The 16,784-nt window shown below is 46.9% G+C and overlaps 1 protein-coding gene across 1 annotated transcript; it reads right to left on the bottom strand.

Moving 5' to 3' along the window:
• Nucleotides 1-470: 470 nt before the first annotated feature.
• Nucleotides 471-15,162, bottom strand: SERP2 (stress associated endoplasmic reticulum protein family member 2). The gene is made up of 5 exons (XM_027116116.1): nucleotides 15,058-15,162; nucleotides 10,340-10,412; nucleotides 2,811-2,840; nucleotides 1,467-1,557; nucleotides 471-540 (listed from the first exon to the last, which is right to left on the bottom strand). The coding sequence occupies exons 1-5, from the start codon at nucleotides 15,139-15,141 to the stop codon at nucleotides 471-473; spliced, it is 348 nt and encodes a 115-aa protein (XP_026971917.1). The 5' UTR covers nucleotides 15,142-15,162.
• Nucleotides 15,163-16,784: the final 1,622 nt, after the last annotated feature.

Below are 16,784 nucleotides of genomic sequence, written 5' to 3'. Positions count from 1 at the left end.
GCCAGAGAGAGAGAAATGCAATTGAAATGAGGGACGGATGAGGGAGAAGAAGTCTGAGGGAGGGAGGTGGGGTGTGGCTGGTGTGTAAGAGTTTCCCTCTGAGAATCACAGCATCATGGGGATTAAATGGTGGTTCCATTGACCCCGGTTGGAACCTTCATGAGGGATGAGGACAGAGAAGACGGCTCTCAGCTTGCTGCCTCCTGTCCACACTCAGGGACACACCTGGGCTCAGGAGAGGTGAATGATGCAACAGGATCACGAGACACATGTAAGCGCTAACATACTGTCTGGTCAACTGCATGTGAAGGGAAAGACCTACTGTCACTGAGTCCAGGTGAAACTTCTAGTCCGAGAGGAAAGTCAAAAATGCTGAAGACAGTTGTCCTGTGAACACTGTGGCACTGACACTATAAGATGGGTCGGCCAGCGTTGGGACCCTGCTGTCACTGCCGTGTTCGGGTCAGACATTACTGATGCACAGCGGCATACTCATCACAGAGCTCTGGGGAGGCCTCCGAACCCTTCTCCACAAGGCTCCTGAAAGAGATGAGGACAAAAGGGAGAGGGAAACCCAGGGCCGAGGGCTGTGGGCACAACCAGCAGGACGGGCTTCATCCACGGTCCGGGGAAGCACACGCAGACAGCAAGTGTCTCGCGCAGATAGCAGTTGGCGTATCTGTGCGACGGCATCTCTGCCGCCTCAGACGGACATTCCGGGTCACGCTTGTCTCTGAGTCTCAAGATAAAAACAAGTACTCTTCAGAAGCTATCAAACAGTTCTCTAAAGAGGCAGGCTTTGAAACCGGGGACTGAGTCAGGACGAGCTGCTTATCTGGAAAGAGGCCCCACCACCTGCAGAAGTGGAAGATAATATTTTTATAAAAACGGCCAAGTCTCTAAGAGGGGGGTGTCTAAACCCTTGGGGCTTCAGTGTGAATCTGGGGTCCTAGGAGATCAAATAAAGACAAATGCAACCAGTGAAAAAGGCCCAAGCAAAAGTCCTGGGTCAGGATCTGAACAAGAAAAGTTTCTGGCCTGTTTGCAATAATCATCTGAGGGGACCCAGAAGAGGTATCTGACTAAGAAACAGGTTTTAGATTTCTGATGAAATGTATATAATGCTAACAACAATAAGGCTAGTTTCCAAATTAAACCAGACGAAGCAAGATATGGCCCTGAGATGTCCTATCTGGACAATTCCATGTCTCAAAAGCTTTTGCATCTCACAAAGAAAACTTTTTTTTTTTTTAAATAGCAAAACGGTGGTGTATTTGGGTTGCTTTAAGCGAATAAAACTTAGTTTATTTCTCATATTCAACTTAAAGTACAAACCCCTATTCATTGATTTTAGTGTACCTCTGGGCGCTTCCTTTTTCCTGCCTGGGTCGGTCTGAAAGATTCTGATGCTTTATCATGGGAACATGGTCTCACCCACTGGGAGTGTTATCACTGAAATTGCTCACACTTCTCCTGGGAGTGGAGAGGCGGGGTCTACAGCTCTCTGGAAGGTCAAGACCAACGTGAGTGGCTGAGCCTGCCAGGTGAAGGCGTGGCCTGGGAGGATGGAAGGCAATGGGAGCTTAAAGCGTCCATGACACACCAGTCCCATTCATGGTGCCACTACTTTACGTGAGGGCGATGGGGACAGAGATGGTGGTGACTGAAGCTGCAGGTTTCAAGCGTGCTGTGGGCCAGCACTTACGTCCCTGGAACTATCCAGTATCAGGACAACCTCTGGAGGGGCTCCCCCTATCCCCGTTGGATGGATAAGGAAATCAATACAGAGAGAGTAATGAACTTGTCCAAGGTTATTCAGCAGAAACCTAGCGAATCCAGGCTTTGAACCCACATCTGGCGGAGCCCCAAACTATCCTCCCCTCTGAAGCCTCTTATCCATTTTCTGCCAGTTGGTCAGTTTTCAAAGAAGCGTCTTGCCTAAGAGACCTTTTGCAATCCTGGAAAGTGGGAATTTCCTTCCTCTGAAGGGGGGTGTATTTAGTATTTAGATAATGTCCTCTGACTGGTTACAACCATGGACTTGGGCTGGACTGGGATCTCGGGGGGTCTCCCTGGTGAGGGGTGGGCATTCCCTGGACATGTGTTTTTGTGCCGGGGGCTCTGGGTGCCTGTGTGCTGGGCCCTCACTGCTGCCCTGGTTCCTCTTCCTTCCTTTTCGTTATCTGGCTCTTATCAGCACCACCACTGCTGGCACAAAAGGCATGTGTGGAGAACAAGGAAGGCCGAGGAAAGAAGCCGAGAAGGAAGGGGTCAAGAGTCTGCTGTGACACATCACTCCCCATAATAATGGGGTCCCGTAACCTCTTGGAGGTTTGTTAACTTGTTTTGCCACGTAAAATGGAGTAAGGGTGACCCATAAGTGAAACTATACTTAAAGGTCAACATTTTTACCATTCTGCATTTTTTCCCCAAAGATACTAGGAAAACAGATAAAACCTGCATTCCTTGTGACTTGCCTCACCTGAAAATTTATTTACCCTAGGTACACTGACAGTATTTCTATAATTTTTATTTTTTAAAATTAATTAATTAATTAATTCTTGGCTGCATCGGGTCTCCGTTGCTGCGCGCAGGCTTTCTCTAGTTGCGGCGAGCGGGGGCTACTCTTCGTTGCGGTGCACGGGCTTCTCATTGCGGCGGTGGCTTCTCTTGTTGGGGAGCACGGGCTCTAGGCGTGCGGGCTTTAGCAGTTGCAGCACGTGGGCTCAGTAGTTGTGGCTCGCGGGCTCTAGAGCGCAGGCTCAGTAGTTGTGGCGCACGGGCTTAGTTGCTCCGCGGCATGTGGGATCTTCCTGGACCAGGGCTTGAACCCGTGTCCCCTGCATTGGCAGGCGGATTCTTAACCACTGCACCACCAGGGGAGCCCTCTATAATTTTTTAAACTGAAGTGTAGTTGATTTACAATGTTTCAGGTGTGTACAGCAAAATGATTCAGTATATATATACATATATATATATATATATATATATATATATATATATTCTTTTTCAGATTCTCTTCCTTTATAGGTTATTAGAAGATACTGAATATAGTTCCCTGTGCTATACAGTAGGTCCTCGTTGTTTATCTTTCTTATACACAGTAGTGTGTATCTGTTAATCCCCAACTCCTAATTTATGCCTTCCCCCTCTCCCCACTCCGCTTTGGTAACCATAAGTTTGTTTTCTATGTGACACTATTTCTAAAAAAGAACACTTTGCCCAGCCCACCGTCGATTAGAAAAGTGGGTTTAATAGAGTGAGGTCACGAAAGTAAGAGAATCAGATCAGTGATCAACATCTTCACTACTATTAGAAGATTTCATATTTTTCCTGTCTGTATAAAGATCTACAAAGTATGAATAACTAAGCACATGAACTCAGAGAGGGCGAATGACCTCAGAGGGATCCCAGGGACTTGGTGAAATGGAACTTAAGCCTGGCACACGGGTATATCCTGTTCAAAGGAAAGGGACTCGCTGGACAGGGACAGGAAGGGGTATGTCTGCAGAGGTATGGAAATCCCACCACAGACTCCAGTGCATTTTGTGCGAGCGTGACAGGCAAGGGCAGGGGTGAAGGTGCTGTTGTGCACACTGCAGATGATGGCAGGACGCTAGATGGGGCGGATCTCTCCTACTTTGTGCTACAAAAGTGGAACAGAAGCGAGAGAGAGCAGTGGTAAGGGGATCAATCATCCAGGCACCGAGAGGCTCATTACGTAAAGCAGAGGAACTGATAAAGGGAAGAGTTAGATTTGAGGAAATCGCATTTTTTTTTAAACATCTTTATTGGAGTATAAATGCTTTACAGTGGTGTGTTAGTTTCTGCTGTATAACAAAGTGAATCAGCTATACATATACATATATCCCCATATCTCCTCCCTCTTGCGTCTCCCTCCCACCCTCCCTATCCCACCCCTCTAGGTGGTCATAATCGCATTCTTTTAAACGAAGAGAAGAGATAGGCAGCTGGCTGAATCACTTAGCTGTACAGCAGAAATTAACACAACACCGTAAATCAACTATACTTCAATAAAATAAATTAAATAAAAAAGATAGGTAGGAGCCTATGGTCTGCGACTCTGAAAAGGGAGGAACTCAGGAGGGAGAGTAGGAGCTGCAAGAACTGAATCTTGACTAATCCCAGAGACGTGGCAACGGGTATGAATCTAAAGGAGCTATTGTGTTTTTCGTGACGTGTTTGGTTTAGAAAAGGACACGGACAAAGATAGAAGGAAGGGCACAGTACCAAGGACGAACTGAGAAGAGTGACACATTTCTGTGAGAACAGAGCTTGGCCTGAGCTGAAGCTTGCAAAAAAAATGCTAAAGTTGGCAAAAAAAAAAGGAAAGGAAAGAAAATAAGACAAAAAGGGAGCTGGTGGTGGATTATTTTTAGATATGATTTTAAAAAGGAGGAGGTCCATTTCTTGGGGATCATGGTGGCATGTTAACAGAGGATAAAGTTAAGAGGACCCAACTCCCCGTTTGATGTCTAGCCTTTCCATAGAAGCTAGTGGTCTTAAAACTAGATTTAAAGAAGCGTCTTTAGAAGAGCACCAGACATGCAGGCAGGGGATGTAGTATGCCAGTAAGGGGTGTGTCCTTTTGGCCACTTTAAGTCCAAATCTCCAGGCCCTGCAGGCTCCCATCTCACGCCCCTGGACAAACCAACAGAGAGGATAGCAGAGACAATGTACTCGATCCCTGAAAAAACTAATGGAGACTGGGAAGATTCCAAAAGATTGTTGTCAGCAAATGTCCCAATTTACCCAAACGGGGGGAAAGATACAGTTCCTACTATGTGAACCAATAAGCCTGGCAAAATTTTAATTAAGATGTAATTTAGGGAAGGTTTTTAATCCCTTTGGAAAGGATGGATATTGAGAACTAGAACAGGTTGGAGAAAAACAAGCCAGACTAAATGACTTATTGGCTTTTCCCCCTCTCCTATATGCTACCTAAGGGCACAGACCGGAGAGGGCCCCAGTTACTGTGTATCTTGAAGCCCAAAAAGAAAAAAAACAAAAAAACCCCACCAGCCCTGTATCTATTTAGTTCCTGACAACAAGGGCTACGTGATGACCGAGGCTCACAGATCCCTGTGACTGGGCTTTGGCCAGTCTTGAGCCTGTCCTACTATCTCAGGCCTCTGTGCCTTTGTCATGCTGTGTTCCCTCATGTGGAATAACCTTCCCTTTGTCTGGCTGTTTGTCCTTCAAAACTCAGCTCAAATTGCGCCTTCTCTGGGAAACTTTCTCTTCTGCTCAGTATGAGTTAGAAGGCCCTGATATAGTCTGACTGTGTTTTCTGAGCTCCACATGTTGGAATCCTAATGCCCAATGTGATGGTGGTAGAAAGGCGGGGCCTTTGGGAGGTGATTAGGTCCTGAGGGCGGAGGCCTCATGAGTTGGATTACTGCTCTTATAAGAGAGACCCTACTGAGCTCCCTAGCCCCTTCTACCACGTGTGGATGCCACCTGAGGATACAAGGAGAAGTCTGAGATTGGGAAAGGGGTCCCCAACCGACCACACTGGTACCCCAATGTGACTTCCAGGCTCCAGAACTGTGAGCAATAAATTTCTGCTGTTTCAAGCCACCCAGTCTATGGTAGTTTGTTATAGCAGCCCGAACGCACTAAGACGGTCCCTTGTCCACGCTTGCCAAACCCTCCGGGTGCTCTGCTGTCAAAGTGTTCTTTTCCTGGGAGCAACGACATGTTCCTTATCTGTCTCCCCAGTGCCAGCTGCCCCCTGAAGGAGTTTGTATCTCCAAAGCCTGCACAGCGCCATGCACACCAGCGACCCTCAAGACACGAGGGCTGCTTGCAGGAGTTTTGCTGAGAGGTTCAAAGTCAACCTGAGGGGAGTTGTCTCTAATTGTTTTCTGTGGGCTTCTCCAAATCTAGACTTTTATCAGTGCCTTGGACGAATAATATACTTTCAAGAAACCATAAAGCTGGGAGAGAGAGATAATTAGATGAAAGGCTCAAGGTTCAAGATCTAACAATCTACAGTTTGGCCATAAAGCCTGAAAACGTAGATAACTTTTTTTTTTAACATCTTTATTGGAGAAAATTGAATTACAGTGTTGTGTTAGTTTCTGCTGTATAAGAAAGTGAATCAGCTATATGCATACGTATATCCCTGTATATCCCCATATCCCTTCCCTCTTGCGTCTCCCTCCCACCCTCCTTATCCCACCCTTCTAGGTGATTGCAAAGTACGGAGCTGATCTCCCTGTGCTATGCGGCTGCTTCCCACTAGCTATCTATTTTACATTTGGTAGTGTATATATGTCCATGCCACTCTCTCACTTTGTCCCAGCTTACCCTTGCCCCTCCCTGTGTCCTCAAGTCCATTCTCTAAGTCTGTGTCTTTATTCCTGTCCTGCCCCTAGGTTCTTCAGAACCCTTTTTTTTTTTTTTTTTAGATTCCATATATATGTGTTAAGATACAGTATTTGTTTTTCTCTTTCTGACTTACTTCACTGTGTATGACAGTCTCTAGGTCCATCCACCTCACTACAAATGACTCAATTTCATTTCTTTTTTTTTTTTTGCATTACGCGGGCCTCTCACTGCTGTGGCCTCTCCCGTTGTGGAGCACAGGCTCCGGACACACAGGCCCAGCGGCCATGGCTCACAGGCCCAGCCACTCTGCGGCATGTGGGATCTTCCCAGACCGGGGCACGAACCCATGTCCCCTGCATCGGCAGGCGGACTCTCAACCACTGCGCCACCAGGGAAGCCCCATTGCAATTTTTCACAGTGCTCTGAACTATGCACTGCTAATGCAGGGCAATACACTGACTGCATCATGTAACATCACTAACCATACTGTACATTATTATGCAGTATCAGTAAGCCATTTATTATTTATGTTCTTCTACGTTTCCATACTTTATGGCTACTCTGTAGAAAAACAGCTTAACAACCAACAATGAAATTAAAATAGAAATGTTCATGGAGCTTTATATTAGGTCTAAAAAAAAGTCTATTTAATATCTACAGCATGGGGAATATTTGGTTTTATCCATCCATCCATCCATCCATCTAGCCAATGAGATTAACCACTCCTTATGTGCTAAAAACTGTGCTAGTATCTAAAAATTTAGTGGAAGTTAAATACTGTCTTCCCTAAGCTTATATCCTAGTAGAGAGAAATGGATAATAAGTAAGCAAATTAAATAATTTCAAATGTCGATGAGGGCCATGAATAAAATAAAACAATGTGTGATGCAGATAGGGGACAACTTTAGATGGGAGGGTACGGACATGCATCTCTGAAGCTTGCAGAAAGTTGACGTGAAGAAGAGCTTGGTGGGGCCTCGCTGGCCATTAGCTCTCTGTAAGTCTAGGAGGTGCTATGATTATTAAAAATAAACTGTAAGACAAAGGATTAATCTCCAAAATATACAAGCAGCTCATGCAGCTCAGTATCAAAACAACAACCCAATCCAAAAATGGGCAGAAGACCTAAACAGACATTTCTCCAAAGAAGATATACAGATGGCCAACAAACATATGAAAGGATGCTCAACATCACTAATCATTAGAGAAATGCAAATCAAAACTGCAATGAGGTATCACCTCACACCAGTCAGAATGACCATCATCAAAAAATCTATAAGCAATAAATGCTGGAGAGGGTGTGGAGAAAAGGGAACCCTCTTGCACTGTTGGTGGGAATGTAAATTGATACAGTCACTATGGAGAACAGTATGGAGGTTCCTTAAAAAACTAAAAATAGAACTACCATACGACCCAGCAATCCCACTACTGGGCATACACCCTGAGAAAACCATAATTCAAAAAGAGTCATGTACCAAAATGTCCACTGCAGCTGTATTTACAATAGCCAGGACATGGAAGCAACCTAAATGTCCATAGACAGATGAATGGTTAAAGAAGATGTGGCACATATACAGAATATATTACTCAGCCATAAAAAGAAATGAAATTGAGTTATTTGTAGTGAAGTGGGTGGACCTAGAGTCTGTCATACAGAGTGAAGTAAGTCAGAAAGAGAAAAACAAATACCGTATGCTAACACATATATATGGAATCCAAAAAAAAAATTGGTTCTGAAGAACCTAGGGGCAGGATAGGAATAAAGACAGACGTAGAGAATGGACTTGAGGACACGGGGAGGGGGAAGGGTAAGCTGGGACAAAATGAGAGAGTGGCATGGGTTTATATATACTACCAAATGTAAAATAGATAGCTAGTGGGAAGCAGCCGCACAGAACAGGGAGATCAGCTCGGTGCTTTGTGACCACCTAGAGGGGTGGGATAGGGAGGGTGGGAGGGAGATGCAAGAGGGAGGGGATATGGGGATATATGTATACATATAGCTGATTCACATTGTTATACGGCAGAAACTAACATAGATTGTAAAGCAATTATACTCCAATAAAGATGTTAAATAAATAAATAAATAAACTGTTTGGGGCATATTAATAAAAGCAGGGTTATGAGACAAAAAGCAGGGACAGACCTACTATCTCTGTAGCAGTTGCACCATTTCTAGACCAACTTCTGCAGTTGCAAATGCAATACTTTAAGAGAGTCATGGCATGTACAGAAGGGTCTAGAAACTACATCTTATGAGGACAAGGTTGAGAGAACTAGGGAAGTTGAGTTTGTAGAAGGAGTCACTAGGCAGTCATCTTGAAAATATCCGAAGAGTCAAGACGTTCAGAAGCAGAAGAGTCTAAGCTGTGTGATTTTCGGCGTCCACACCTGAACTACCAAGAAGACAGCACAGTGTGGTTCAAAGGAGGGGAGATGTTTCCAATAGAATCAGAGCTGCACAGAAATGGTATAGGCTTTTTTTTTATTTTTTCGGTACGCGGGCCTCTCACTGTTGTGGCCTCTCCCGTTGCGGAGCACAGGCTCCGGACGCGCAGGCTCAGCGGCCATGGCTCACGGGCCTAGCCTCTCTGCGGCATGTGGGATCTTCCCGGACTGGGGCACGAACCCGTGTCCCCTGCATCGGCAGGCGGACTCTCAACCACTGCGCCACCAGGGAAGCCCTGGGATAGGCTTTTTGAAGGAGTGAGCGCTCCTGAAGTATTCCAGCAGTGGCTGGGTAAACTCTATTAAAGATGAGGGATCTCTGTATTGGACAAAAGACTCCCTTTGAGGACACATCTTTAGGGATGGTGTACACTTTCGTTTCTTGGAGTGGAAGATCTTCTCTCATCTTGGAATCAACTTTAAAAAATTGAGCCTTGGGGCTTCCCTGGTGGCACAGTGGTTGAGAGTCCACCTGCCAATGCAGGGGACACGGGTTCGTGCCCCGGTCCGGGAAGATCCCACATGCCGCGGAGCGGCTGGACCCGTGATCCATGGCCGCTGAGCCTGTGCGTCCGCAGCCTGTGCTCCGCAACGGGAGAGGCCACAACAGTGAGAGACCCACGTACCGCAAAAAACAAAAAACTGAGCCTAACACAAAGGCTTGTTTGGCAATAGTGCCAAGACCATCGGATCCCTCCTTCCTCCTAAGAGCTTTCATTTCCTCGGAAGAGTGGTCTCCTAAAGGTCAGAGGCACCTTTAGTCATGGGCGTCTCTTGCCATTGGGGAGGAATGACGTCTTCCTGGGAGTTTTAGATCTTTGCAGGAAGATGTGTACTCCTCACCTTCCCTGCCCTCAGCAACAGTGAGGAGATGGAGGTTGGGAACATCTAAAGACCTACCTTGTTGATAGAAGTGACCTCCACTCACCAGTACTTCAGAGACCCAACCCATGGGGACCAGGAATTAAGTCAAGGCTCCCAATTACAGAAGTCGACTAGAAACAACTGCATGATCCTTCTGGTCAAGTCTGCACTGTGTGTGTGTGTGTGTGTGTGTGAGAGTAAAGCTCTCTTAACTTGCCACCTTCCAGCATCAGGTGACTGCACCTTGAGGCTTAGGTCAACGGCTCTGTTTCACCCAGCACCTCCGCAGAGCTTCCCTTAAGGCATAAGGCCTCTCCTTCTCTCTGGAATGTGGATTATCTCAGGCAGACAGGTGCTCCGCTTTCTGTTCCAAATGCCCTTTTTAGGTTAGGTCTTCAGAGAAAGCTTTAACTGAACTCTGAAGTGTAGCCAGCCAATTTAATTGCTCACTGTAATCATTTTATGAGTATGATTTGATAGCACATCAGTTCTGTCTCTACTCTGTTTGCTGGGATGGCAATGAAATCAAAACCTATTAAGATGAAGGCTTCGGGCAGCAATTAACTTGAATCCCAGACCAATATAGTTTTTGTCTATTTACCTTGAGAATAAAACATGTGTTTTTATAGGACAAAGGAGACCATGGGATATAAGGGCAGCGAGAAACCCATACCTGAGCCGCAGACAACAAAAACAAACAGTGCCAACAGCCATGGTCCCACAGGATATTTCTCTTCTTGCGGCCTCTGAAAGGGAATGGGAGAAAGTAAGATTAGCTTCATTCATTCAAGAAGCATTTACTGAGTATGGCTAGTCACTAGACACCTCTGTGAATGAGACAGACCCAGTCTCAATGCCAGCGGGCAGATCTAGACAAACAAAGTCAATTTTAAGGGATCAAGATGGGTTTGGAAAAATTCATCAATAACCTTACTTACACCCCTGTAATTCAATGAACTGGGTGGTTCTTAAATATTCTGGGGACCGATGAGGTATAAATACACAAACCAATACAGTGATTTGGGAAGCCAAAAATGATATTACTAATCATTGCTTCTGTCGGCTGAAAGCACACTTCATGCCAGGCGCTCTAGAAAGCAGCCAGCAACCGCGATCTCTAGCACTCACAACTCCACGCAAGGCCAGTATTATCATCTCCATCAAGGGGCCTCCACCTGAGGCTCAAGGTTTGCTAACTGGGACAACAGCTGGGATTCACATTTAGGTCTCCCTCTTTACGGAGCCAGGGGATTTTCCTCCAACAGATTCATCTTGAATTCCTGCATCCGTGGCTCCCAAGCAGGGTTACAGAGCACAGCCATTTTCTCAAAACTTTCTAAGCGCTAAAAACCTGGGAAGCCCCTGCCGTGGAAACCCTGGGAACAGTAGACGCACCACAGCAGCTGTGTATGGAGATGAGGCGAGCGGCGTTTTGTAATAAACCTCCTAATTCTCAATGACGCTTATGCTTGGGAGAAATCTCAGCACCCCCGGGAAGCATAAGGGGACTGTGGTTCCCACACGGACCCGCCCTGCGTACCGCCTGCTCTTCTCAAGCCAAAAGCACAGACGTCAGAGGAAGTCCCTCTGCAACTCCTCTGGGTCTGTGTGCAGGTAAGGCTTGGTCCTTACAAGCAAATCAATCAATGGAAAACCATGATTTTCTGAGAAAGGCATCTGAAAATGTGGGGAATTTCTCAAGTGAAAAGGGAGAAGGTAGAGTGAAGAAAAATGAAGAACTCACTAAATATTCCCTCACTGACATGAGCCCCAAATAGGCTGTGGCCAACATAGGTTAAAGAACTTATTTTATCATAGACAAGGCAACGGTTCTTCGGTTCTCAGCTTACCTGTTCCGTTCTCAGAGAACCTTCTCTCTTCTACCTCAGTTGAGTTCACTTGGCACTTAAATCACCAAGTACTTTTTTTAGATAGCATTTATCACAGTTTGTATCTCGATGTTTATTCCTGTGATATTGTGTTTGATGTCTGTCTTTCCACAGACTGTAAGCCCTGCAAGGGCAGGCACTGTGTCTCTTTCATATATCAATGTATAGCAACGTCTGGGCCAGAACTTAAACACAATAGATGCTTAATAAATGTTCTTCGAAGAATGAATAAGCATACAAGCCCCACTAAATACCATGTCTTAGGTCTGCTAGAGTGAAGAAAGGGTCTAGGAAGGATATTGGCTCTTTTAATACTCCCCAATTGGTGACAGGGTTATTCCAGCATTTCTCTAACTAGAGAAGTACGGATTAGTGGCAGGTAGAATCTAAGGATTAAGACCACTCACTTCTCCGACCTTGACCACTTGTATCTACCAACACTCTTGTACGGTGGCAAATCTCACTGCAAGGGAATAGATGGTTTCTTTTGACTAGAAGAAAGACAAACTCAGTCTTAAATAATTGCATAGGATAACCATAATCAGCATTTGTACTGTGTCATTCTTTGGCACTTATGACCAGGTCAAGATCAGGGCAAGTAAATAATAGGGTATTAAATAAAATTACCTGAACAGCGTGTGACATTCACCCCCTGCCCCTTCGCCAACTTCCTAATCACTTGTGAGGGTTGACCAGAAACAAATTCTGTTGCGGTCATCCCACTGATGCTAAACGAAAAAATTCATCTAGTTCTGTCTCCAGCAGAGTCAATAAGTGAATCCAGGAGCTTGTAGATGGATTTTTGGTCTCATGCAGATACCAAACGGAGTCATTTAGTTTTTCCTTTGCAGAAAAACTCAAATTATCAGGATACAGAGCTTGCATCCTGATAACACAAAATCCTTTTTGATGACATTCCACAGTGAATCGATATTATTTGTGGACTTTCAGAGCTCAAGAACTCGTTGCCTGGTCATGATACCACTACATCGTTTTTGGAGAGCTTTGAGTTACGTTTTTGGGGAAGCAGTGCCCAGCACAGATCTGTTGGGACAATTCACCTAAGCCTGAATCTATTGCTGGGAAAGGTAAGAAAAGCAGTAGAATCCTGCAAATGACATGGTTCGTTTCCCACAGGAATTTGTCACTCCCTGGGCTCCAAGATGCAGAGGGTGGCTTTCCCTGTGATAAGATACCAGCAGGGTAACTCGGAACTCTGACATTTAAATTGCCCTTTCATTCTGAAGATTTTACTACTGTATAATCATGCAATGATTATTCCATTTCTGTTATCTGGGAGAACAGTACTGATCTACTCCACAGCTGTAAGCTGATAATGAAATACCCAAGCATCTATATACAATTAAAGGAGTTTATTTCTGAACAATTCGTCTGAATTTTCTGTTAGAATCTGTTCATGTGTCTGCATTTATTGAATTTCATTCTGAACAAGTTGCTTCCTTCAAAGTATAATCATGTTTGATCTCTAATTAGGAAAATGAGATTTAAGATTTAAAGTGTTTCTTTTTGAAAGAGAATTTCATTTTTCTTTTTGGAGACTGATCCATTTACAATAAAGTTAACCAAAAAGCCTTTCTAACCAAGGGAAAATAAACATACATTGTGGCTTGGTTTGGAAAACTTTCATTACAAAGTTAGTAGGACCATTTAGAAACACTCATAGGCGCCAGGCACGTCTGAAGGGTCCACTCCATGGTATATCAGAACCTATTAAAAATCCATTCAGACCATACATTAAACATAATTTGAAAATATCCCTGAAAGTTAAGTTGAACTGCAGTCAAGTTGACTACATTTCCTAGATATTTAAACAGCTTTTCCTCCAATTTTTCCATTTTCTTTTCTTAGTTGGGAGCCAATCATTTTTGTTTCAGGTACCAAACATTTTCTAGTGGTCTTGAGAAGCTAGAAGTGGCAGACACTGACTTTATCAAGCCTAATGGGTAAAACAGCTCTGCAAAGCGGTTTCTGTTTTGTCGTTACTTCTGCAGTCAGATCAGTTGTCAACTGAGGAGAATTAAGTGACCTCTGTTTTTTCAGTTCACTAAAAGGAACCACACAACTAGAAATTTTCAGTAAATCAGCTAGTCTGTATGATATCCTGGGAAGAAGTGATCTCCTAGGGATATAATCCCCGAATACTTTAACATCCATTAAAAATTGTTTTTCGATGTCAATTTGGACAGCAAGTTGTTTTTTTTTTTTTCTGAGTAAAAATAGGGAAAACAGAGATCTACGTGAAAAATAGTTCCAATTCAATGGCATATTGGCGTTTTGCTGCCCAAGAACAACTAAATGATGTAACTCCCAAATGAGAGAACTTCCAGCACAACTTAAGCTTGTAGCTGCCTGTAAAGACCTAAATTTGATGCTGTTTCTCTTCCATAGAACTGCTTGGTTCTGCAGTAGAGATTGCAGATCCAGCTTTGTGCTCAGTTAAGCAAACCAGCTTCATGCCTTTGGCTAAAGGCAACCGCCTCAGCAAGTCTGCAAGCTCTTCCAGCCAAACCTCAAGTTTCAGCTGAACTTCCACTGAAGTGTCTGGGATAATAGATTCCATGCGCCTTTGCTCATACACTTGGAGACCAGCACGACTCAACAACTCATCCGAGGGCTGCCTCTGAATGTCCAGGACCACGGGCCTGGCAATGTCTGTTGAAGATCATTTGCTTTCCTAAAAACAAACAAACAAACAACACACACACACACACACAAAACCCTGTACTTAAGGCAGAGATTTTACGTAAGCATTGTTATAAAGCTTTAGTCTACGGTTTTGGAGGTGCAGAATGCCTGGCAATAAGCTAGTCTCTAAAGTTCTGGGACATACTATCAGGATGAGCCGGAATTGATGAGGTGAACAAGGGGAATGTTGCTTTTAAACTTTCGCCGAGTGGTGTGGGGCCTCACTGGAGGAGAGGCCAAAGAGGAGGATGGAGGGAAATACCGGCTGAATAGCATCCCTAATCCCCAATTTATACACGGAGACCATTACAAAGGGGCAGGAAAGAAAACCTTATCTTGGTGTGTTTGTTGGGGATGGAGGGCAGGGGATGAAGCCTAGGAGGGAGACGTGGCAAAGGGCCTCCCTTTACTCATTCATTCATTCATTCATTCAACAAAACCGAGCTAGCACCTACTAGGTTCCAGGCCCCGGCGTCAAGCAGTTGGTTTAACTGTTCCCTGAAGGATGTGACTTTCGTCTTTCCTGGAGACAAAGGCCCAGTTCTCTTCTGGGGAGGGCCTTCTGCGCCTCCGCGGTAGCCCCAGTAGACGCTCCCAGAGGGGCCACGGCCAACCAGGGCCCTCTCCGCTCAAGGGAGCACAAGTCCGCGCCGCGGGGAGCCCGGCCCTCAGTGCCCACCGTGCGGGACCCCGCGGGAGGGGCAGCCCGGGGCGCTGAGGAGGGGGAGGTTGGCCCCGCGCCCGCCCAGCCCGGGCCCGGCCCCACGCCGCCCGGTCAGCGCCGCCCCCGCCTTACCAGGGTTTTGGCTACATTCCCCCTCTGGGTGATGTTTTTGCTGTGCTTCTCGTTAGCCATCCGGATGCGCTGTTTGGCCACCATGGCTCGGGCGCTAGGAAATGCTCTCGACTCCCACCTGCAAGGATCCCCCCCCACGTGAGCCCCCGACAGGGCCAAGCGCGTCCCGCCGGCCCCGGGCGCTGCAGGTGGCAAAGCGCGGCCCCCGAGCCCCGCGCACCCCGCTCCCCAGCCCCCAACGAGCCGGCTCCAGAAAGAGGCCAGAGCCCGGACGGAAGTAATCTTTCATCTCAGGAAACCCTCTCCTACTTCCTCGCCATCCTTCCGGTCCCCCCAGCTACCTAACCAGCGCGGCTCCGAGGCGGGCGCTGCGGCGCGTCCTCCCCGCACCTGGTGGCCGGAGCGCAGCGCGCCGAGCGGCTCGGGCCCCGGGGCCCCAGGGGTGTCAGGATCCAGCGGCCGAACGCGGCGGGGCCGAGGGTTCCGGCGGCCGCGGGCTTTGTGCGCTCATAGCGGCCGGGGGCTCCTCGGGCCGGGACCCACTGGGTCCCGGGGAAGAGAATGGGGCGGCCGCGCTCCGAGCAGGGTCGCGCTGTTTCCCCCGCACCGCTGCCCCCTGGCCGAGGGCTGGGCTGGAGGTGGCGGCCCGGGGTCCTCAAAAGACAAGTTGAACAAGGACAGGGCTGGGCCCGCGCTGTTGGGGGACAGTCCGAAGGAGCCTCCCCTTAAGGGGTCTGGGGAAGGGCCTGCGCGAGGGAAGGCCACTGCAGGAGCTTTCTCAAGTGCTGCGAAAAGGGCCGAATCTCCCCGGGGATGGGGATAAAGAGGGGTGGGGATGGAGTTGGGACAGGCCTTCCTGCCTGGGTGATTGCGTGGGTTACACGGAAGACGGGCCGGTGCCACATCTGAGTGAAAAGTGGAGGAAGACCTTAGGCCTGCCGCCCAGGCGGGATTTGGTGATTGCCGACTGGAGGTGGGTCGCTTTGACCCCGTGGCGCAGCTTGGATCTCCTCCAGCCACCCTTGTCCCTGGGAGTCTGAACTGGGAGTTTCCCTGCGGTACCGGGATAAAAATGGACGTTTTCCTGACTCACAAACATTGGTACCAGGCCCTACCCATTGTCTAGTGTCGGGGAGGGGGCGGGGTGAAGGGGGAAAGTGGTTCAGTCCCTCACTTTTCCGTGCTGAAGGGATTGGAGTTAGCTCTTAGAAGACCAGAAGAGTTGAGAAGAAGAGGGGAGAATTCAGCCTGGAAGATCTGGGGCTTTGGGAAGTGGTGGGAAGAAAAGCTGTGAGTTAGACCAGCTTTAGCTAATGCACCCCAGTCCTTCCCCTTTGGGCATCCGTGGCTACGTTTCTACCAGGTTTTATGGAGTGAGATTCCCCTGTGGCAGTGGGAGGGTGAGGGAGAGCTCCTTCTTTCTTTGGGGGGCCCTTTACTAAGTTCATCCTCATGCCCCTCCCCATTCCTTGTCATGCAAACTACAATATGGACTGTTTCGGGGCTGCTTTTGGTGACACAGAAGCTACTTAGCATCATTAGTAAAGTCTGGTCATTCTTTTTCTCTTCTAAAGATCAGTCATTTCCAAACTAGTTTCCATTGGCTACACCGTTACCACCAGCACCACCCCGTAATTACAGGACCACAAACCAAGCAGGCCCAGCTAGTGTGGTGCTTTTATAACACTTGAATTCTTGGTGGGGAAGGGAGAGAGGGCCATCCCTCC

Source organism: Aethalodelphis obliquidens, unplaced genomic scaffold (genome assembly GCF_003676395.1).
Source record: "Aethalodelphis obliquidens isolate GAN/ISIS:26980383/991018 unplaced genomic scaffold, ASM367639v1 scaffold16, whole genome shotgun sequence".
In the NCBI taxonomy this organism is placed as follows: Eukaryota; Metazoa; Chordata; class Mammalia; order Artiodactyla; family Delphinidae; genus Aethalodelphis; species Aethalodelphis obliquidens.
The sequence above is the reverse complement of the archived record's forward strand: the minus strand, read 5'-3'. Positions and strand labels throughout refer to the sequence as shown.

Excerpts from the sequence above, each read along its gene's own strand:
- SERP2 (XM_027116116.1), bottom strand. The coding sequence starts at position 15,141 with ATGGTGGCCAAACAGCGCATCCGGATGGCTAACGAGAAGCACAGCAAA. Across the intron at positions 10,413-15,057 it reads GGAATGTAGCCAAAACCCTG|AGGCCGCAAGAAGAGAAATA; the intron begins GTAAGGCGGGGG and ends ATTCCCTTTCAG. Across the intron at positions 541-1,466 it reads TCTCCACTCCCAGGAGAAGT|GAGCCTTGTGGAGAAGGGTT; the intron begins GTGAGCAATTTC and ends CATCTCTTTCAG.